At 35.9% G+C, this 24,995-nt stretch overlaps 1 protein-coding gene across 2 annotated transcripts; it reads right to left on the bottom strand.

The window, feature by feature from the left end:
* Positions 1-2,084: 2,084 nt before the first annotated feature.
* LOC146164306 (uncharacterized) lies at positions 2,085-24,990 on the bottom strand. 2 transcript variants are annotated; one of them, XM_083383186.1, is made up of 13 exons: positions 24,779-24,990; positions 24,345-24,458; positions 17,683-17,820; positions 15,772-15,906; positions 9,356-9,424; positions 6,437-6,623; positions 6,193-6,377; positions 4,828-5,914; positions 4,622-4,757; positions 3,566-3,712; positions 3,091-3,297; positions 2,830-3,030; positions 2,085-2,574 (listed from the first exon to the last, which is right to left on the bottom strand). In XM_083383186.1, exons 1-13 carry the CDS (start codon positions 24,965-24,967, stop codon positions 2,538-2,540), a joined length of 2,832 nt encoding a protein of 943 aa, XP_083239312.1. In that variant the 5' UTR covers positions 24,968-24,990; the 3' UTR covers positions 2,085-2,537. The 2 variants fall into 2 exon arrangements, with proteins under 2 accessions (XP_083239312.1, XP_083239314.1); XM_083383188.1 differs by lacking the exon at positions 17,683-17,820.
* Positions 24,991-24,995: the final 5 nt, after the last annotated feature.

Raw genomic sequence — 24,995 nt, 5'->3', positions numbered from 1 at the left:
CGGCACCTTGAGATTAACAACAAACTAAGTGATATTAATTTAATTTATACGCCAATTCCTCCCATAAATCTTAACGTAGAAAGTAACGCAAAAAACGGTCAACAAATACCGCATACCGCAACGGGTTACGGTGCGGGTTTGAGTTTGGGTTGGTAGAGCATTATTATTAATAATAAAATAATTATGTGCGTTGCGTTATGCGGCATTTGTAGACCGTTTTTTGCGTTACTTTCTACGTACCAAATGGAAAGAGCCCCGAAATCAACGACATAGCTCAATCGCGTACATTTTAACAGTAACACGCCTTTCAAAAAAGTACAGTAGGGTCCTAAGAAAGTGTCACGCAACTTGTGATAACCTTGCCTGTCCTACCAAGTCAATTTTGTAAAGAGAAAACGGTTTAAATTAGGACTAGGGGTCATTAAACAACAAATTACGCCAAAAGCGTACATTTTTATAACAGGCTTAAATGGAAAAGATGATGTTTTTCTTATGAATCAGACCATGACGGCTGTCGAAAGTAGAATGCATTGCTTAAAGGCAAAAGAAAAAAGGCAAAAGTGAGAGTTTGTCCTCATGGTTATAATCTCTTTGATTGAAACGAACTGCTTTCTTTTTTTAATTCAGCGCCAAAAGTTGTTTACAAAACTGTTTGGAAATTCCGGATGCTTACAGAAATCAGTCATTCTGATAAGAATTATAGTACACGCAAGGTCAGGTTTAAAAAATCACTATCCTGCAGTGAGGTTCCAACTCGCAACTTTGTCACTAGGGGAAGTACGCCGAGAAACGACCATATAGCATCATTGCGTGCACCCTGTTCGTATATAACCTAAATTGAAGGGGACCAACATCCAGTATTCAATAACTAAAACGTTTAAATACATAATTGGTATTCTGAAATTCCTTTTATATTATTTATTTTCAAATTTATTGCAAATAAACGCTTTCGCATCGGGCACATTTCCGTTTAATCTCCTTTTTCATTTAGACCAGTGCTTCTTAACAATTTTTAGTGGGGGCGCACCTAGAGGCATTTGAAAACGTGGCGGCGCACTTGCGAGCGAAGCGAGCTCGAAATTTTTGAGGTGTACCACCTGTATTTCTCTTAAATCGCTTGCGATTTTTTTATTATATGGGCTTTATAGTTGCATATCTTTAAAGAGATTCCAGCCTTGAGACCAAAATAAGAACAACATTAACTTCGGAATAAAAGACAGTTTGGAATAGGGCGTAAATAGAATACCTAGCCGTAATAATGACGAAATTGGAATCAGACCTAGGACAAAATAAGGCCAGATACAACCTTTATTTAACCCAAACACCATCCATAACTATCGCTAACTCCCCAAGTATTTTCAACCCTAACCCAATTGCTAACACCACCAACAACCCGCCCATAAGCTCAAACAGGGGCAAAAAATTCGGGACCAAAACAGCAGCGTCCAAATGTCGACAGCAAACGGCCAATGCCAAACAGGTGCCCCACAATCATCCCACAGTCTTTGGCGTAATTTGGTGTATTTAAGCCTTATTCCGATTAATTTTGGGCTTAGTTATACATGTTTAGGTCTTATCTAGACTATTTTAGATCTTAGTCTGTCGTGGTCATTACTGCGAATTTGGCGTTATTAAGTCGGTGGTCTTAGTGCTATGGTATTATAGATTATCTGATTTAGATATTGTTGCTTTGTAGGTCGTATTCCGTTTTCTACTTGAAAGTACTGCGGAATCAATGAGCTAAGCTTAATAGGAAAGTAAAATACATTTTTATATGTTAAATTATTTTTTCCTTTTGCTCGCAGCGCACTTGGCAGCCTTCCATGGCGCACCGGTTGAGAAGCGCTGATTTAGACTAAGATTTCAGCACGAAAATGAACGATAATAAACTTAGGTTTCTTAAAATAGCTTGCTTTAATAATCATCTAATTAGTGACCTAACCTCTAAAAAATTTATTGCGTTTTGAAATGTTATTATTGTTCCGGTGAGAAAAGTATTTTACTTCTACACCTTGCGCACAGATCGTAAGTTGCACAATATCAATCTTAAGGGGGGTGATATAATTATAACTAACCACACCAGCTGAACTCAAAGCATTTTATTTGCCAACTGTTACTAATTTTTCTCAGAGACCAATTAACTAGATATTTGTATTGCTTTCACTGCTCCTAATCTAAAGACTTCAACGTAAAAAGTTACTATGATTTTCCAATGGTGTTATGGATAATGACGTGTGAAGATTGTTTTAAATAAATAAAAGCCATACACAAATATACCAAGGGCAAAATATATCGCAATTAGAATAACATTACAAAAGAATAACGACAAAATATAACGTTAACACTATTAAAAATATAGTACAGAAAGCAACAGTGATGAGAATGATGAGATAAAAAGTTTTTGTGATAAGTTACAAGCTTGCTTACACTATCAACTACAAAGGCAGGGAGTTGAGAGGTGAAAGAAGTGCCTAGGTTTGACCTTGGTTAATATGAATAAGGAACTTTCGATGAAATCAAAGTAAACAATTACGTCGTCATTGAATAACACAATGTTTCTTTTCAATTCTCCCCCTAGAATAAAAAGGATGAAAAAATTATCGTCGCGGTCTAAAATGCCCAGGATTACCATGTAAACATAAATAGCATAGTCGCACAAAACAGGTGGGCTGCGACAAATCCGCCTAATGACAAATAACCATTCAAAGCAGCTATTCTGAACGGACATATATAAAATACGTTTTTACTATTGTCCAACTGAATTAAAACAGGGAAGGCTATCACAAGTTACGTTTAATACAAACCAAGGATATTACAGTAAATACTCACGCATGGCGCATAGGTGAGGTAAAAGCGTAACTCTTCGACGGGGCAGAATGTCTTTTATTTTTTAATGATGTAGATGTAAATCCGTCTCGGTCTTTCAGAAAAAAATGGGGCTGTACAGGGCTTTTTTGCAAATTTACTACAAAACTGTTCGGAGTAGACAGTCTGCGACTCGTTTTATTCGTCCTTCGTAGTGATGCTGAGCTGTAACGAGGCAATAATGGTATTTGTTAGATGTCAATAAGGGACACAGGCTTGCCTTACGTTACATCGAACTTGTCCCAACGTTCATAATCGCTCTCGTCACTGGAAGAAGTACATGTTGAACACCAACCATCTTCTTCTTCGGCTTTAACAAATTTCTCGTACTTTTTAACGCTTGGTGAAGTGGTGACTAATCTGCCTGATCGTTCGAACGTCAAATCGGTCGACCTAGTTCTTCTTAACTTTTTACTGCATGATGTTGTACTCCTAAAAACAGTCATGAATTTGATATCGTTGGAGGTTTGTAACATAAATGAAAATATTTAAGGTACTTTAGTTAAAACAACGACACGTTTGTATAGCCGCTATAGCGCGTGTATGCCTTAATAATATTAGTGTGGCAGGTAAAAGGGATTCAAACAGAAGCGAAGAAACTTATACATAACGGTTTATTAAAAAATTCCAACAAAAACATAACAATGTTGCATAATTTGCAGCCACCTTAAAAACGTGTTACTAATATGAAGAAAATTACCGTGCATTTTTCCTGCAATGTTTGCCTTTGTTGTATTGTGCGTTAGTACCATTAACTTCAGTCAGATTGATTGCACTGTGTGTTCGACTAAATGTGCTAGCTTGTTCGACGGAAAACAGCTCTGGGCAGTAAAATCTATCTTGTGACCTGAAACGGACGCATATCACAAGAATAAGAATTACATAGTTTTGTAAAAGTTTTCTTCTGAACTTTTAAATATGGTAAACTTATTTGTTTTACTAAGATATGACAATAGGGTAATGCATTCGAATATAATGAGTCAATTACTTTTAAAATGACTACAACAAATAGGCTATACCTAACTTGAATTGTTTATTTTTGGAACAACATACGCCCATTAAAAACAGTCAAGCCGGTTAAAAGTGCCGGGCCTCGCCTCGATTATCTCACGAAAGCCGAACAGCGAACAATGAAGGTTTTTGATTAGCATTCAGAAAAAAATGTATTTTGTACTTTTGAGTCTTCTGTTTTATTTCGTAACACCAACTAAGATAAATGTATGCAGCACAAACCGAGGCGGTGATAACAAGGACAAAAATGCGTATAATAAAACTATTGTATAGATTCTATAAAGTATAGCGGTCATGTTCAAATGGCGGAACGCGATCCGGTTCCGGATCTTTTCAGCTTTTGTGCGGATCTTCTAATGTAGTCTTGAAGAAATAAACTTTCTACAGTGTTTTCATGTGAATACCAATCGTCAGTGTTGATGAATTTAAAAAAAACAATCAAGCATAGAACGAGACTGCCAAATGCTAATCTATGTATCGTAAGCGTTTGAGGATATCAGTCAGCGACAGAAAGCCCCAATTTGATGCTATTGTAAGACATCCCTACGTTGGATGAACACTGGTGGTGCTGTTTAAGTCAGAAACCTCGCAAAAAGTCCATAGGGCCTATGGCTAAAAAGAAACCAGACGTTTTCTGCTTTCAAAACTTAAAAAAATGTTGTGACTGAACGCTTGCAAATATTTTCGTGCAAACCTGTGTCGATTATAACGTTTTCGTTTGTTTGGTTATAAACGGATTTCTTACTTGGGTAGTTTCAATTTAGACGCTGGAAATGTGCCACCGAGCCTTTCAACACGATGGACGCTCGAAACAATATTTCGAGCATTGCATAATTCAGTTTCATCACCCATATCTTCTTGCTCATATGAATCACCTTCTCCTTAAAAGTAGTGAAAGCTGTATTTATAAAAAAACTGCATTACAATATAGCATGTATAAGAAATGCATACCAAAAGACGAGGAGTTGCGCCCTACAAAAGTACCACTGTTCAAATTATTGGTGCAGTAGCGGTTTTCAGAGTCTGTTTTTTTTAGAATTCCTTTTAACGCCATGTTTGAATTTTCCATGCTAAACAAGTCACCATCTTTGCCTTTGGAATGATAGCTAAGTTTCGTTTGACTTCGGTTCTTAAACACGTGCTCCTGCTCGCAGGACATTATCAAACTATTTGTTGGGGCATTGTAACTATTTTTGCTGCTTTTGCCAATATTTTGTACCAGTGAGTTAGGAACGGTAAAATTATAACTACTAATTTCATGTTGACCATCTGGGCCATTATACAAGCACGGATTCACCGTTTTGACGGGATCTGATTTGAACGTAAAAGGTAATGCTTGGTATCTTGCACGCGGCGCTGGGATTGGTATATCACTCTTTGCAACTTTGCTTTCCGTTGTAAGTGTTTGTTGTTGACAATCCGTTATTAAAAAATTACTAAACACTCTGGTGGCTTCCAGGATTTTCTCAGATGATATACGATGACCTGAGATCAATGGAGGAGATATACGCTCACCCTCGAAATCATCTATTGGAGCATTCAGTTGTTTGTTGTGAGATTCTGGAACTTTACTGTTGCTCAATGCATTGAAAGATAATAACCTGTTTAACTTTGGAATAACATGTTGGTGTTCAAATATATCAAAGGTGCTGCTACTGTTGTAACCGCTACTATCCGTGCTATTGTACGTGTTTTGGCCTTGCGGAAATGGCGCTACAGTCTTGTGCGTAATACGGGAAACAGCGGTACATTGTGATGCCGAGTCCACAAAAGACAAATGTTTTGACTTGCCAGGTTGGTCTGTTTGATTGACAAGTAAGCCTAGTCTGTCTAATTGTGCGCCCTTCCGAACAGCCATCGGGCACGGTGCTTTATGATAACAGGTCAGTTCAAGTGTTTCGTTATTTTCCGTTTCAGGTATGACCGAAACATTTTTCCATGCTCGATTGGTTTGACCCGACACATTGTCCGAATGATGATTCTGTAGCATTATCGGTGTCTTTGGTGGCTGAGACGTTTCGTATTGTAAGCTATTTATCTAAAAAAAATTAGACATGCCAATAAACAAGAAAATAACGTCTTTGATTCATCAAATAAAGTAAGATATAGCTTGATAATAAATTGCAAAGCCAAAAAGGTCGAGTAGATCGACATCATCTTGATTAAGACGTACCAAAGTAAGATATTATTCTTTAAAAAAACTGAACTACATTAAGGACAAATGTGCCGCTAGTTAAAGTGTACCATGAACCCTTCTGAAGTATAATTTTATAATCTTAAAGGCTTTTGCTATACAGTTTGAGTCGTATTTGGTACCTGCATTTTAGAATTAAGGTGTCCGGATCCCTCACACTGGCTGCATGATTTCGAGCAATATATTCGACCGCTTTTTGGAAGAAATGGTCTCCCTAAAAGGGGTTTGAAACACTTATAGCAACAAAAACATTGGTCCGTAGCATGCCAATGTTGGCCTTCGTACTGCATTTGACCAACGTCTAGACCTGCAAGTAAATCATTTTTAAATACTAGATTCAAAATACTTTTGGATAGTAAACATTACCTATTAAATCTCCGCACATGTCGCAATATTCAGCGAAAAGTGCCTCAAAGCACCCAGTACAGTTTGGTTTTCCATCCTTCATGATATACCTCTGTCCACCGAGAACCTGGTCACACTCGAAACAGCAAAAGTGATTCATGTGCCAGTGTCTACCTTCTGCTTCCGTGCATTCATCAGAAAAAATAATCTTCATACGTGTAATAATATTTTCTTTAGACAAACATTACTGTTTAAAAATGGGGAAGCTACCGCTTTTATACAAAAAATCCTAATTGTGATAAGAGAATGATGAGCATTGTGTTCTTTGCAGGCTAGTAACGAATTTTGCGGAAGATTATTTATTTCAATGTAAGGGGGAATACAACCACGTTACGTGATATGCAAAGTAAAATATAGACTAGGACGTACACGAATTAACATTTTATCTGTTAGTGTCACAAACCGTGTCTTTGACGTTATTAATGGTCTAATATAGGTGTTCTTCCACTTTTGGAATTTCTCAAAACTCGCGGCCCTCTTGGAATAATGTATTTGCTATTATCTGCATTATATAGGCCAGGGGTCGGCAACCTTTTTCTAGTCGCGGGCCAAAACCAATCTCTGAAAGGTCTTTGCGAGCCGCACAAAATGTTAACTAAAAATTGTGTTATTAAACTGTTGAAACAACTTGTAATCAGGCGGGCCTCGGTTCTTTTTTTCCACTTAAAAACGTCTTTAATTATATTTAGGGAGGCAGTAAAGTGTTTGAGCAAAGCGCGAAAAAGAGCGTTTGTTTGGTTTAAAATTCGAGCTCACACGTCGTCATCCATACTATTAACAAAAAGTGTGTGTTCGACAATTAATAACAATCAATCAAGCGGTCTCTGTAATTCATCGGGCCCGCTGCCTCTTCGACAAACTATACAGTCCATTTTAAATACTTTTTGACTATTTTAACTACGTAAGTGCGAAAAATTTTTGAATGTTTTTTTTACGTCCGGTTTTTACGTTTTGATGCTGTCTATTGAACTAGATCAGCGCTTCTCTACCGTTGCGCCGTGGAAGGCTGCCAAGTGCGTCGCGGACAAACGGAAAACGTATTCAAAAATATTGGACATATATTTTTCAACAATTGCAATGTAATGCCATTTCCCCCCAAAAAAAATCGCGCCCGCTTCGCTCGCCTGCTGTGCACTCAGCTAAATAGGGTTAAAAACACTGAACTAGATTAACTATTGAAGTGGCGTTTTTGCAGAGGTTGCGCTAATCAAATAACACCGGAGAAAAGCGATTTTCGTTCAGTATTGCAGGTGGGGAAAGACGTGCTTTCAATTTAGCGTAGTCGCGTAGATGGATTTACCAAAATCGATCACATATATTTCACGGACTTGTTTTCGTTTTTCTCCTAAAGTTAACGATTGCACACTAAGCGGTTTCGCAGCTGGCGCCTGGCAGGAGTGTCGGCGACGCACGTGTGACAGTGTGTTTTGCGTCTAAAAGTTTGCTTTTGCTGGACGTTAATTGGCTGTTTCTGATGTGTTTTTTTATTATTTATGACGTCATTACAATCGCTGTTCTATGTCGTCATATCTGTCACTATTTTATGACGTCATTAACGTCAGACGGAAAAACGGGGAATTCCCGAAGTTGAAAATTCGGGACCCCCCCCCTTTTTGGATTTCTGGATACGCCCCTGCATAATACCATGGTGAAATATAATTGATACTCCCGTAGCTAGTGCTGCTTTATAGGACCCCTCTCATTCTTTGTTGTGTCAACTTTATATTTCAGACAAGACAATTTAAAACAAAATCGTAATTAGACAACAACCAGTAAGGAGTGAGGGGTGGCCAAACCGTAAATCGTTTGATGGGGCTCTTACACGTTTTTAGGCGCTTCGCGCGAAACTCGTTTAACTTCCAGCATGTCATTACATGTTTTGAGAAATCTTTACAAAATGAAAAAACACCGAGAATCTTATTACTGTTTGCCAACTTCCACGGGGCGAAACCCTTGATTTTAGGAACAGTGTGATGGCATTTACTTAGAAAGGCCTGCAGTGGAAATAAAAAGTTATAAAATTTAGTCTACGCAATATTGTTTGTATCCACAAAATCTTGCTGGGTAATAGTATAAGTAAGGAAGAAGCAGGGTGATATTTATTTCTGCCAATGTGCAAGGTGTGACTCTTCGCAGTTAATCAAGTAACACATGGCTCTTTGTTTTTGACTGGTCGGTCACTTCTGATCTGGGTAAAAAACACCTTAACCTCAAAGTAATTGCAACAGTAGTTGTTGTTTTAAGATTTTCATTTTATAATATACCGAACTTGTAGCGCCACGTAATTCAGTATTTCGGTCGAAGAAAAAAAAATACATTTAACTGTTACTTTTTACATCATACCAGAATAGTAATTCGCATCATTAATGCATCAGGAATATTCCGTACTTGACAAAAGATGTAGCGCGACACGTAGCATTACTTCGGTCACCAGTTAGTTACTTATCCATTGCGGCTTACCCTTTACGATACTTTGCCTTACCTGATAGTTTATAACAATTTTAGGATAAATACCCCTGGAACTATTATTTAAGGCATAAAATATGAGAGTCGTTTTAGGTTATTAAGGTTCCCAGGTTCCGATACTGCACTTACCTATTTTTTCGAACAAGCAGTAGTATAAAAATAAAGTGAATTTTTCACATTCACCCGTTTTCATTGAGATATTTTGCAAAGTTTATTACGTAGGTTTATCTAGAAGTAAGCTCACCTATACTAGAACGAACGTTTTAGGTGAAACACGTAAATTTTGAGCTGTGCTCGGCGCAATTAGGTTTGACACAGAAGAAACTTAAAATATTGCTCTTTGCGGATTAGAAGTAACGCCAAATAAATAGGTTGCCAAATGATCCTTTAAAATTAATTAAAATATTAACTTGCCTCATCACACGCTGAACATCTCGGTTTTAGGGTTTCCGCATGATGCCGTCCACAAAAAAGATTACCACTCTGAAAATAAAAAATGAATGTAAATCACCATACCTATACTGCGACAATAACAGGTAAAAAGGTAGCAAAAATAATTATTTTATGAGATGGCATCACGAATAGACATCATAAATCAAAAATCTTAGGAAACCTATTATTACCTTAGTGAATAATTTAAAAAAAAAAAATAGATTTATTATTTTTAAACAAAACAGATTAAGTAAAAATACGCTTTGGTCTCCTCTTAAATGTAGTTGAACTCAATTTTAGTGTCTAGTTGCGTATAAGTTCGAAAAAAACCAGCGGAGTCCACTTATTTCATGACGTCATCTCTAAAAACTATTATGTCGCCTAAGACCACGCGAATTAAGAAATTGTTTGGGGGTCCGTGATAAAAAAGTTTAGCAATCCCTGTTATAAAACGACAAAAAGGGAAAACCTTTGCATTTTCATTTTTAAAATTGCTAAAACTGTAGTTTAAAGGAGCATGGCCTGGTGCCCCAACCCTGTACACAATGTTAGTCTCAGCAAAATATGCCAGATGTTCTGACTAAACATACAATTCTTCGCAAAACGTAACAAACACAAACGAAAAGTTGCCAATACAACAAAAAACTGTTGAAAATTAGTAGCCCAAACAACGAAATTCACAACACCACAAACCTGTTTTTCAGTGTTTTAGCAGCAAGCGGACAGGGTTGGAGCATTATAATTGCTATACACAAAGTTAAATACTGTTGTAGGGTTTTCGCCCACTAAATTGGTCGACCCCCTGTTAATGACCACTGGTCTAATTTATACTCCTTTATAAGTCTCAACGATCACAAATAACAAAGTTAGCAAACCGTTTCAAGCAGAAACTGACTGAGTTTTTACGCAATACTCAAAAACCATTCAAAGAGCAAAAACTGTCTAAAAGTAGTAAAACTACATTATTGTATAACAAACGTAATAATAACTAAACTTTGTGACGTAACAATGCTTGACAATTGAAGGTGTGGCATGTCTGTGATCGACTGTTGTGGTACAGCTCAAAAATGCTAAAAAAACAAATTATTAGAAGTAACATATTTATAAATTTTTTTGGGGGGGCATGGCTCTCAGGCCCCCTGGCTACGCCTATGTCAAAAACGTATATTTCCCTTTCCACCGTATAAATCCTAACTACCGAATATATAGTATAATCGAATTTTTTTATAGTATAATCGAATTTTTTAATACACTGTTTACCACAAACTTTAGTGCCAAGACGATTTAACGGTTTTAGGGTATTTTGATACCACTGAATCTGGAAGTTGCTTTGATTTTTACAATTTGGCTGTAATTTTTGAGATATTTAATAGTTGTGCTTTATATTTTGACATTTGTATACTCTTCTTGATACAACTTTAATGAAACCGTATGTTCATAGAATAAAAATTAAAACAGAGAAGTGCACACTGCCTCAAGATTTCGCATTTAAATTTGCGGTGGTAAAATATGCTGTTTTGTAAGAGCAATAAGTTATTTTACTAAGAGAAGCCTCTTTCTAAAAAGGCAGGTCGCACGCGTCCAGATTAACTAAGTCGAGCAACTTCGCACAATAAACGTTGCACGCGCGGGACAATACAGTGCAGCAGGACGCCAATCTCTTTGTCGCTTCGCGGCTGAATAAAGCAAGCGATATGAACGGATTCTGTATTAAAAAATTTCTGCCGCTAGGTAGGAGTAAATAGCTGTAAAGAACGAAAACGATTACGCAAAACTTTTTTTTTGTCTTTCAATTAGAGGCGCATAGTGGCGCAAGCAAAAGTTGTTCAATATTTTTTAATTATAAAGACAAGTTATAGGTTTGCTCCGCAGCTAAATTTTGACTTTAAACTCAAAATAACTAACCTATAGGGGCTAAAATATAGAAATTGATATGATTTTATTCATAGAATAAAAATCCTCCTATAAATCAGTAAGCTTTGCAACGAAAAATATAGTACAATGCACAACAGGACATTAATGAAAATAATTGCAATGCACAACTGGGCGGTAATAAATTTCATAAGCAAAAGTTATCCAATGGTCACCACCTAGTTCTTTAATGAAATTTAACACCCATAAAACAATCAGTTAATATTCGTTATATCCTTAAGTTTAACCGTCCGAAAACTTATTTGACAAAGACCACTGGCAACCTATCTTGTAAAAGGGCACCATGCCCAACTAATAACATGCAACTTCGGACCACATCCATTTTGCCTTAAGCACCGAAACGGATAACACAACATTGGGAGTATATGGACACTGACAAATAAGAACCGTTGGAAAAATATAGAATAACTGCGGAATACTCCCTCTGGTATAGTACAGTAGAACCCCGCTATACCCCCTGGCAAGATATACAAAAAACGCACACCACGTCTAGTTCTTAGTGCATTTTACTTGCGCTTGTGCTCTACTTCGTGCATTTTAATTGTTTTCATTTCTACTTTGACCTGATGAAGCACGGTTGTGCGAAAGCTTGGCGAGAATTCAATACAATTTATCTTTCTGTCACCCGATTACCCAATTTAATACCCTTTTCACCGCTCTACGAAAAGTTTTCTATTTGGTCAGGCAGTGTCAAAGGGTTAAAAAAAATAGCCCAAAATTTTGCGAAAATGTTTTGGGTATAAAATAGAACTAACACGGCGTACTTTCAAGTAAACAAAATGCAAAAGACGTCACGTTATAATAGAATATTATGGCAAGCGAGGTTCTTATACCGTGCAACGCCCTGTTGCGTCGATTTAATTGAAATGGATGTAGATTATGACTTGTAAATTCGAAGTCGTTAAGACGAAACTGTGTCAACTAAGCCGGAACGCTACAGAACGGCGTTCGGTAAAATAACTATTACCACCGAAACGCAAATTTTACGACTGAAGATAGTAAGCCTCAAAATAAAGCCGGTCCAGACTTGGTCATTACTTAGAAATTGAGAGAAACCGTATTGCATCATGCAATTTGCATGAGACCATGATATGATGCCTTTGCTTAGATATTATTATCCATTATGCTTAGATATTATATACCAGGGGTCGGCAACCTTTTTTGCTCTGCGGACCAGTTAAAAATTTAAATTTTGTCACCGACCGGCCTTAAAAACAACAACAAAAGATTAGTAAAGGAAGTATATTACAATTTGTTAAAGCGAAATTTATGCTGATCATTTTTGACAGGCCCTACACGACACTTTTTTTAGTTACGTAATATAAAAACAAAAAAACAAAAAATATTGGCAATATAAAAAAGTACGAACCACAGACCGACATCTAAAAAGTATAGGATGGACATACGTACAAGGCTTGCCAGAATGACTGTTTTGACAACAAATTTTACAAATCTAGCCTTTTTCAACATGGTTGATGTCAAAAAAATTATTAGGCTTTTTGGCCTTTTCTGTCATTTTTATAGAGTCAAAAACTAAGCTTATAGAAGCTAAAACTTCCTGAAAGTAACTAAAATGCATACGTTTTTGCGTAACCTTTCCTGCTTAAATATCAAAATAATAAATCATTTTTTAATGGAACATGGCTTATAAACATTGTTTTCATAAATGTTTTCTATTGCAATTTACGGTGAGCATGTTTAAAGTTAAAAAAACATGATATTTTAGCCCATTTTGCGATATATTGTAAGTACTAGGAGTTTAACTTTGTACGGTAATAAAAATATGCATTTTTGGATGTTGTGAACGTGCTGTATAGTCATATGGCCACAGCAAACTAGTTGTTTTGAACCTCACGAGAGTTTTATACTAATTGTGATTTTTTGTCATACCAATCCACCAAGGAGTAGGGGAAGGTTGCCCATGATGGGACACGTTTTTTCAAATGATTGTAGTTCTCAGTTAAAACAAAATTTTGAATAATATCATGCCTACTTGATACCTCTGCCCTTAACGCTTAAAAAAACACTTATAACTTGCCTCTAGCGTTCTAACTTTTTTATAAAATCGTCTTAGAAAAAACGTTGTTGCGTCCCGTCTTTAGAAACCAGAGTTTCATATGATGGTACAGTGTGATTCGCAAGATAGGACAGGAAGAATCCACTGTTTTAAATTGATCAATTTGTACCATAAGCATTAAAAACAACTTTAACTCCACCTGCTATAAAACTAGACTGTTTAGGACAATTTCACAGAATCTTACAACGAATTTGCTGTGTTAAGCGAAAATTAATATATTTAAATTAACAGGACAAGTGCGTGGCAAAGAGTGACTGTCTTGGAACTTTAGTTGTGTTGTGTTTATATTTTTACATTGAATACATCATACAAATATTCTGCCTGTGGTGATAACTCTCTACACACACGACCTAGGCCAAATATTGTCTGTTTGCTCGTTTGGTTTTTAGTGGACTTTTAAACGATAATTTTGTTTTAATTCGAATAGGTATGGTTTTTGTTTAGTGAAGTTGTACCTTTTTTCTTTTTTTTTCGTTTAGTGAAGTTGCATTTGCAATATTTCTTACAAACATGTTGATGCGGTGATTCTAACCAGGTGCATTTCTTAACGTATTTTATGGATAGGGAAACCGTGTAAAATATTTTACGTCATACATCAAAAATTTAAAACTGACTATATTAAAATTTGTTAGTTGAAAACTTTTGAACTATAACAAAATGTTAGCTTTTTATAAAGATGTAAAGGCAAGTCCATTTTTTGCCACAATAACTCAAAAAGTAGAAGATATACTGGCTGTTTTAGGGACAAGATAATATGAAAAACTTACCTATATTAGTAAGCCTGGCAAATTACCCATGTATTAGTAAAATATGAATTTAATACAACTTCAACAAATATGAAATAACTCAGATATAAAAACAATGAAACTAGGAAAAAAACACCCCTATTTTCTTTAGATTGATATGTTTCAAAAACGCCGTCAGCCTACTGAAATGTTTTTGTGTTGAAATGATGGCTACCATTGGGTGCCTCAAAAAATAAAAAAATATTTAAAAATTGGCGCTACCTAATGGCACGTCGATGTAAATCGCCAAGTCCCGACTCAGGCAACGACCCATCTAGGGCAACCTTCCCCTATATTTAAACGAAAGTAAACGTGTTTTAAATATAAAAATACATTTAATTGTTTTTTTTTCAAGGTTTTTACATACAGTCCGTGTTTAAATAAAATTTTAGTCTGGCTACCCTGCTACGGACCGGTAACAAACTCCTCGCGGACCGGTACCGGTCCGCGGACCGACGGTTGCCGACCACTGTTATATACAATCACCACTAGCTCAAATAGTATCTAAGCACAGAAAGAAAATTTTAACGCTCTAACTAATACTCACACGCAACACTTTTGGTTTTTATTGTGGTATCAAAAAACAACTAAGGGTAGAACCAAGGGCGGATCCAGATAGATCGTGCCCCGCCACTATATAAACTTTTTGTCTGTTTTAACTACGTAATGCAAAAATATTTACACTTAGTGCAAATCTAATATAAGCTATACACTTGAAAACAATTATTGTTCGGGCACTTTTGTACAAATACCGTTTTTAAACTTTTATCATATGCAGTTTTTTCATCCTGCGCGACTGAACGTCTTTTAAATATCACCATAACAACGAGAGTTTAAAAACCTGATTCAAATCACATATTTTGCTAACTGAAACTATATAAAGATTAAAGGTTCTTGAAAGATATTTATTAGACATTTTGTATGTGATCATAGGTTAACTGCGTGCTAAATTAATCTAATTACTACAATTATAGGCGCTTCGCGTGAATCAATAATGCCGATGTATCGTCATTATACTACCTCTGAATCTAGAAGTGTACAAAGGTACAAACGCATTATATGATTTTTGCGCAAACCTATATGATGTTTTGTGCGTAACCAAAAAGCTATGAGGTAAGTAGCTTAAAATTTATTTGCCAAAATCACCTCGTACATCACGCCTCTTCTAAATAAAAAGGTTAGGTATTTAAATGTCATAAACATTTGAGCACGGATTTGACCGAGAACAAGTTTATTAAGATTACTTGTTTTACTACATAAACTTGGAACGTCATCTCTTATTTTTTATGATCCCTCCACTCAAAATCCTACATCAAACCCTGACTCAAACTGACATATTTTTAGAAAGAAGTACATATAAATGTATTGCCATTTTTTCTGTATTAAAGTATGTGCAGTTTAGCTTGGCTTCTTTTAACTTATTTGTTTTTAAAAGATTTTTCTGATACAAACAAATAAATAGCTAAATAAAAACCGAAGCAATTCATCACTGGAAACGTCACACGCACGTCCAACAAAAAAGCAAATGAAAAAAGCCACACAACGTGAACCCAAAAATATAAAACATTATTTTCCTAAAAATTGGAACAACAAGCAATAAATACCTGATAGAAGTAAAATAGATCAACGAGAAGTTCTTCGCATACCGAACAAGAGAAGCAGGCAGGATGCCAGCACATTCCTGGATCTGATCGAGATGCAACTATAACGATGTCACCCCCTTTTAGGATCCCATCACACTGAAATACATACTTTTGTTCCATCTATTATTCTTTTTTACCTCAAATACCTTTATCATAGCTAATAGTCACCCCATTTTAAACATTTTGTTTCTCAACTGATTGCAAGGAACCTGTCCATGCCCATTTAGATTTCTAGGATGTCTAGAAATCCCATCTTATCCCATTTTAATAAAATCGTTTTAGTCAAAGGCGTCATGCTTCCCATGGCACCCTCGAAATTAAAAGTTTGGGCAACTTAAACAACACAAGGCGTTTTGCGCTGTGGGCGAATCAATAACATCGTTTTAATTTTGTTTTAAAGGTAACACTTGTCCAATCTAAAACTATAAATAAATAAACGAACTGTTTGGTATTTATAAGGTTACATTTTATGGCATCACGATATAAATTTATGACGTGAGATTTTAACGTAGTTTGTGACGTAATCTCTGAAAAAATGTTATAGCCCCTCCCCAAACGAAATTCCTAGATCCGCGCCTGATAAACATATATATAGAAATGCATTACTTCAATTGTAAATATTGCGAAGGGAACATACAAGAAAACTTTAAAGTAACACTAGATACAAGATTATTATTAAATATAGCACGATAATATTACGACTAACGACATAATAAAAGCAAGTACACGTTTGTCAATCTGTAGACTGACGCAAAAACATGGGTGGAGGTCTGGCGTTGCCGTAAGTGTATGGCCGCAGGCAATGCAAGCCTTATTATCGTACTTATTTTAGCTAGGGTGACCATAAGTGATGATAACGCACAACCCATGATAAACAGGATTATGTTTTGTGGGGGAAAATGAGAAGGCATTAAACAATGAAATGAGGAAAAAAAATATTCAGACGCCGCCTCTCACAGCAGGTTTTTTCAAAGTGCGCATATGCCCTGTGTTTATAATGGTCGCAATTGTGACATTCTGTAGCAAAATACTTTTAATCTTTTTGTAAATGATTTCTATAGCGAAAACCCAATGACTTTATAAAGCAATATAACATTGTCGTGTGGAACGTAACAGTGATCGACAACTGTACGAACGAGAGACAAAGGTGTTGCAAGTCCGCATGACGTGTACTTCACGTCAATATAAATCTAAACATTAAGGAGTATATAAGTTAAAACCAAATTACCGGATTAACCAGTATCGGAAACGATAGTTGTAAAACTACTACAGACATCCTGGACTTTACAAATTTTAAAGTTTCTTTTTGTGTAGATTTTAACATTAAGTTCCCCGACATGCACGAAAAATCATGACCTATGGAAACCCTACTCGTAGCTAATATGTCTTAATTTTATAACAAACCTAACTAGGAAATGCAATTTGTTGACCAGTTTTGGCAGTTGACCAGTGGTTCTTCACACGCGGACCCGGTAAAACTACAAATATATCCTTCCACCCCACAGATCGCCAAATTACTAAAATTTAACGCAACAATTAACTAAGACAACTATAGAAAAAGTTATTATTAAACTAATTTAGAGCTAGAATGCCACCAATTACGTTGGGTGTATATTGCTCGGCAAACTCTTCCAGAAGAGGTTTACCAAACTAAAACAAAGCGCAAAAAATATTTGCATACGTATTTCAGGTTGGTAAAAAACGTTATTTATTACTGTACAATTAAAAAAACTTTTTGGCGGACCGGCAGTTAAGAACTACTGTAGTAGACCGTAGAAACCACTGGGTGAAACCCAATCTAGTGTTTTAATTCATATTATTGCAAATAGGCTAACACCCATCAAATTAGAACATAGAAGTTGTTACATTTACCTTTGAACATGGAGTTGTCAAAGAGTTTACTGGTATAATGTAAACTTTTCCGCAGCCAAGGCAATCTCGCTTACGCTGATTGCTAAAAAGTTTGAGTTCTCGCTTTTCGTCATTGCTCAAACTGTTACAGTAGCACACCTGTAACTCAACATGATTAATTCTAATAAAATGTTAAAGAAACACGTCTACGTTTGAGAGTACAAGCAATACTAGATATCAGTACAGTATCTATCATTCCTCTTACTAAAATAAATAGTAGGGCTATTATTAAGAAAACAACACATTTTTTGATAAGTTATACCAGAGGTGGACAAACCATTTTGCATGGCGACTGTTTTCTGTGGCTTCGTGAGCTCAATGGTAAAACTAATGTTCAACTATTTGGAACGCACTACTAATTATGCCGTTTCGCAAATTTCTCCTCTTTCATTAAACAAGTTTTCCCACCCCTATACCATATATACCGCACTGTACAAACCAGTGTTCTCAAACTTTTTGGTTTGTGGCACAATAAAAAATAAAAAAATATTCGCGGAAACACAAAAATTTTATATCTGGACAAACGAGACAAAACAATATTTAAATCCCTAATAGCCTACTATGAGTTTTTTAACAGATAGTGTGTATTAAAGTGTTGCATATTTACTTGTGTGCGTGTTTGTAATCCAAATAAGGTATATACTAAATATACCTAAACATGCAGTTTTACTTCACTTACAAGAATTTAGAGTATGCGCGTTTTGTTAAGATTAAGCAGTAGGCTACTTATCTTGCGAAAAGTCATTTGAGAAACGAATCTTTTGGACGCCAAGTATGTTTGGATTATATGGGATTACTACGCTCCGTGGGATTGAGGCCCGACAAATCTCCTAATCTAGTTTTCCGAAATCTAGTCAAACCGACTTAAAATGTTTTCAATATACCCATCAAAGAAATAGGCCCATCACCAACAACTTGATAAGACTAACCGGCATTATCTTTGTAAAACAATGTAAAGTTATAATCTAGTGATATCACCACTGGTGCCAGATCGACTTATATAAAAAGATCTATGACGTTAATTTTGAGACAATCAGACCATTAGTTTGTGACGTCATGCGAGTTTGTTACTTCATAGCATGCATCTTCTATTATGTGAAGTCTATGTGAAGCAATGCTAAACAAACCACAAACGTTAGCTTAACCAGATCGTCAGAATACCTGAAAAGCGTAAATGTTTTAAATATTAATTGCGGCGATTTGTCGGCATGTCGTAGTTGTGAAGGTAACAAGCCTTAGCAGGCTAAGTTTAAAGAAGTTGTAATGCAGAGGAGTATTACAAAACCTATTAGAAATCGATGTAAGTATTAAAGTTGGAATGATTTTCAGGCTAAACTAAATGTAAGACTAAGAGAGATAGGAAAAAGCAACAATTTAAAAAAGAGGTAGGTAAAAAACTAAAAAAAAGTCGTTGCAGAATCGAAAATGGTGACTGATTTTTTTCATGTAAAAGAATTACACCATTTTCGTCCAAACTTGCAAAGCTAAAATGTTTAGATTTATTAACAAAAATCAGTTCATGTAGTATGCTTTTCTAATGTATTTGTTGTATGAAGAATGTATCTTTTTCTGCTGATGACTAAATTGTTCAAGCGAACACTAATTTTCCTTAAAGGAGACAAGAATCAAGTGAGTTTGTCTATAGTAGCGGTTCTTAACCTATGGGTAATTTCAGGATAGAAGGTGGGTATTCAGCTGAACCTGAATATCTAGAATTATAGATGTAACAAACATCAATGTGTCACAGCTGTGGTAAAGTTGCTTTTTTACTTACACTTTTTGATGTTTTTAGTCCGTTGAGAACAAGCACACTAGCACAGTAATATTTTATCATTGTTTCGTCATAGTAATCATTTTTGCCGCTTTACGTATCTTACGTCACGCAATAGTAACATTTTTCTTGTATCTGTTAGCCTGGCTATTTTTTTATAATCAGTTCAGTTAAATCAGTTTTATGAGCAAGCTTGATGGCTGCGTTGCTGTTAGTGTTTATTTTTGAAAGCATTCTTAGTGGAGTTGTTCAGAGTAGTAGAGATCAGTGGTTCTCAACCGCCGGTCCGTGTACCGGGGCCGGTCCGCGTCAACTTTTCTGCCGGTCCGCCAAATATATTACAATTTTATATCTCAATTGCAAAATGCAAGATGTTAAAAGCTTGCTCACCAAATTAAGAACTTCGCCAGGTCCGTAATTTGCAGCATTGTGACGTAACATAAAGTTAATTGTCTACTTTGGACTTACCGTACGTTACAATGCTATAGATAGAGATTTAGAGTTAGTTAGATAACTCTTTTAATTTAAGTTGTTGTAGGAAGAATGAAGTGTCATATTGAGAGCACGCGAAATACTCCAGTGTTATAACTTTAGTTACCCGTAAAGCATAAATTTTACATTATAGTATCATTATAATAATTTAATTGCAAAAAGTATGGCTAAAGCTTAGAGAAAATACAACGAAGATTTTCTGGACTATGGATTCACTTTTGTAGAGAGAGGTGGTGAGCAGTTGACACAATGTGTCATTTGTTTTAAAACCCTTTCTAATGCTTCCATTAAGTCCCGCCAATTGAAACAACATCTTTCGAACGTCCACGAGCAATTCGCTAACAAAACAAGGAGCTTCTTAGCAGCCAGCTTAAAAAAATGAAACTACGGGACATTATCAAACCCATTCCAAGACGATAGTGACTGCATCTTATGCATTTTCTCTACAAGTGGAAAAGGCTAAAAAAACACACAACATCGCCGAGACACTGATAAAGCCCTGTCTTGTAGAGTGCGCTGGTATTTTGTTGGGTGAGGATGCAAAAGTCTAAAATAAAGCAGGTTTCTTTGTCGAATGACACTGTTAAATCTCGTATTGCAGATATGGCCTGTGATATCAAAGCACAACTCATCACAAATATCCAAGCTTCTCCTGTGTTCGGAATACAGCTTGATGAGTCTGTCGATGTTTCAAATATTTTTCAACTGATGGTGTTTGTTCGGTATCTTCACAACAATACTATTGAAAACGACTCTCAATTGGATTGGAACAAACTTGGAAGTGTTTGCATAGATGGGGCACCTGCTTGGGGTGCGATCTGGCTTTTTTCAATTTATCAAACAGAAAAATCTCAACATTATTGGAACGCACTGCATCTTTCATAGAGAAGCTTTAGCATCAAGAACTATGTCACAGCCACTTTATCAAGCACTTGATTGGGCTTGTGTGTTATTTTGAGGTTATTGAATTTCTTGAAATGCAACATAAACAAGAATTGAAGATGTATATTTCAAATAGAATGTTTCAGAACAGGGTGCCAATCCTAGCAGACATGTTTTCTCATTTGAACGAACTAAACCGTAACTTGCAAGGTGTGAATGCAAACATGTTGGTACTACGAGACAAGGTTTCAGCTTTTATTGCCAAGCTTAACCTTTGGAAAACAAAATGGCAATCTGGTTATAGAGTAGCAAAGTTCTCAATGATCAATAAAATGATTGAGACACACGGTGTCAATAGCATTATTCAAAGTGAGGCTGTTGACCATTTTAGCAGATTAATTGAGGAATTTTATCGCTACTTTCCTGGTTTTGAACAAGACACTCCTTCGGTGGCATTAACAAGGAATCCTTTCAAAGTTTTTGTTGAAAACTTTCCGAGTGAAGAAGATGAAGATATCCAATAAGAGTTTTTAAACATGATTCATGAGTATTCTGTAAAGGCTTCTTTTGAAGATAAAAGCTTGGGAAAATTCTTAGGAATGATAGATTTTGGGTAATGGGACTTTGATCTGGACAGAAATGGGTAATAAGAGAAAAAAGGTTAATAACCCCTGGTCTATAGGCCAAAATAGGTTGCGTTTCTTACACAGTGATGAAGTTATCAACAGCCTGGCTTTATCGAAAGCTAGAAAACATGTCAATCGAATATGTTTGATAACTGAATAAAGCAATGTTATTACATAGTAATTGTGGCTGGAACAATAAGGAGAATGAAAACAAACCAGGCCTCTGAATACCGTACATCCCCAGTTTGATGGAAACTACTACGGCCCTGATGTACGTTATGGAGACATTGTGAAAGCGAAATAAATTCACAACAAGCCTAAAAAAATGTTTTAAAATTGGGTATCCAAAGCCAAGTGGCGCTGACTATGAACACATAGAATATTTGTTTCTCAATTTATTTAAAAAAAATGGGATCATCCATATCGTTTATAAGTATAAAGTTGGTGTAATTCGACAAAGGAAATAATCTTGGTGTATTGTTCAGTTTTTTAAGAGGTAATCAATCACCTCGTACTTTAATTGTGGAGGATGAAAAAAAAAATTAACAAAATAAAAACGACATGGGCAAAACTTAACGTTAGAGTTTTTACGGACTATTGTTCTAATGGCATGAAGAGCAGTAAAACAGCAAGATGAACGAAAAATATACCTAATACAAGAGGGCACGGAATAATATAAAACAAAAACCGAATGTTACAAAACACGGTAATTCTGCATATCCAGGGGCGCCCGCAGAAAATTTTCCAGGGGGGTGGGCAATCAGGGGCGTAACCAAAAATCAAAAAAAGGGGGTCCTGAATTTTCAACTTAGGGAATTCCCCTATTTTTCGTCTGACGTTAATGAATAATGACGTAATAAAACAGTGACAGTATGACGTCATAGAATTGTGATTGCAAGACGTGATAAAAAAACTAATCAGAAACAGCCAAATACGTCCAGCAAAAGCGACCACGTGAGTCGTCGACAATCCTGTCAGGCGCCAGCTGCGAAATCACGGTGTGCAATCGTTAACTTCAGGTAAAAAAACAAACCAAGACCATGAAATAGGTGTGATTAATTGTGGTAGAATCACGCATAATTCGACTATCAGCAGCACAGTTTTCAAGTTCCATGAACGGAACAAGCGCTAAATTACAAACACGTCTTTCACTACCTGCAATACTAAAGAAGATCGTTTGTTCCGGATGTTATTATGCCACGATTAGCGCAACATCTGCGCCGAGCTGTGTGCCAAGTCAGCTAAATTACAAGCTGCGGTTGAGGGGAAATAAGTTGTGTCCATTGCACACTTAGCACGTGGTCTTAGAGTATGCTTGAAAAGCATAATTTTGCGTTAACCATCATTACTTAAAAATGGAGACTTTGAAACGCGCACGACAGTCACGATCTGCTTGAGTTAAACAAATGTCGATGTTACACCAACATCGTATATTTGCGCAGAGACCGAACAGCGAGGAACATACTGCGTATAACTCGACGTTTTTTAGCGAGAAAAAAAGAAAGAAGGTTTGACTTAGTGCCCCCCCTTGAGTCCGGGCATGGTTTTAGGTAAGTCCGCGGGAAGGAAATTATAAATCTTTCTTCAGTTATTCTCCAGACATGTTACATACTTTTCTGTTTGTAAGGCACTATATGTGATGCGTTGAGTTTTACAGAGCCCTTGGGTATCAAACTCTATCTTAAAATTTAAAATAAAATTGTGTCGCCTTTTCGTACCAAATCTTTCATTTATGGGTTCCTTGTTAAAAGGCGATTTTAGTCAGTTGTTTGAAAATAAGTTGAAAAATTTAAGGTTCTAAATTTTTGTTGCTACGTATTTGTTTTTTAATAATTAATTGCCTTATTCACACGAGTCAAATAAGTGGTTTTACGTTGGATTTAGCAGACTGTTTATTTATTCAAAACATACAAAATTTTAATGTCATTCCTTAACTAAAACTGGTTAAAAACCTGCGCCTAGTATTTTGTCTAATGGATAATATTTATAACCCCATTGCGACGCTATTGGGAAATATGACACAAAAGACAAAAAATATCCAATAAAAAAACACTATAAATATATCAATTTTTAGTGTTTTCTACATGTCCCAAAATATTTACACTAGTTCAACCAAACGTTCTATTATAACAAACCACAATTCTAGTTTCAAGTAACTAACAACAGGCGAAGTATGTATTTTCAGGCTGTCTTTTCAACCTTAAAAAGGTGGGCCGTCTTTCAACCTTAAAATTATGCTTTTTTTCGTTCAAAGGCAATAATAGCAGCCACTTTTTTAAATTATAAGCTTTTTGAAACACATTGACATTATTATCTTTCTATTAATTTGTATATGGTTTAAAGCAGCCTTTCTTAACCTGGGTAATATTTTTTTTTAGGGAGTAAATCCAAGGATATGTATTTAAGCTCAACTTACCTATGCGAATGTGGCTTCTCTGAATTGCTTACTATAAAATCTAAAGCACGAAACCGACTTCAAGTTAAATCTGATATTCGTTGTGCATTATCTAACTACTTTACCAGACATTGAACAACTCGCTGCCAAAAAGCGCATTAAATATACCTTATGTAATTTGTTATTTTCATTGTTAAATAAATGAGCACCATTTTATATATTGGGCGTAGATCTGATATTCATTTTTCTTAAAAGGGTAAAACATACAAAAAAGGTTAAGAACCCCTGGTTTAAAGCGTTGTGTGACGCGTGTTATGGTTCCCAACAAGAGGGTGACATTTTGTGCAGGAACGTAGCATTTAGATATAGAGTTTGCAGACTTTTCTGTTTTTTTAAACCGCTTATATTTAACATTAACGGTACAACGCTCTAGCATTTAAAAAAATACGATACATACTTTATCATCATGAGGTGGAAGTTGATGAAGAATTTGACGAACACGGTACTGGTCACCAATACTATCTTTCAGAGGAACCTTGTCTTCTGGCAACTTGCTGAAGTAATTTTGAATCTTTAACAGACAAGGTTTTTCAGGGTATTAAATAAATAACTTCTAAAGTTTTTAAGCTCGAGGTTGTACATCTCGCAGCCATGATTTTTGTGGTTTTCGCCAACATTTGCTTCTATCGGAGGTTCTGCAAATTTGAGTTGACTGGCAATAATGCTAAATATAACATATCTATACATGTCTTGTGTGACCAAATTCTCTTGGCTAGGTTATCGCCCAATTCATAGCGTCGCATAAAAGTCTATTTTTTGGTTGCGATAATATAAAATACAGTTTACAAGTTATACCGATAAATATGCATGCAATGGAATTTTAAAACATACTTGTTTGGGAGTAAGATCCTGTGGCACCCAAGAGTATTTTTGGCGTGACGAAGTTACTATATTTCTCCAATCATTTCGTTCAGCATAAAACTTTGATTCAAACGGGATCTGGTTCCCTTGTCGTTGCGGCATTTTTTCGTTTAAAGCTCTACTATTAGGTATCAGTTGTTTCTTAACTTTGCAGTGCATATTATTTGACAACCACTCTTGTTTAACT

Source organism: Ascidiella aspersa, chromosome 2, assembly GCF_963924565.1.
Source record: "Ascidiella aspersa chromosome 2, kaAscAspe10.2, whole genome shotgun sequence".
Classification (NCBI taxonomy): Eukaryota; Metazoa; Chordata; class Ascidiacea; order Phlebobranchia; family Ascidiidae; genus Ascidiella; species Ascidiella aspersa.
Note: the sequence above shows the minus strand (reverse complement) of the source record. Positions and strands in the feature narration are given on the sequence as shown.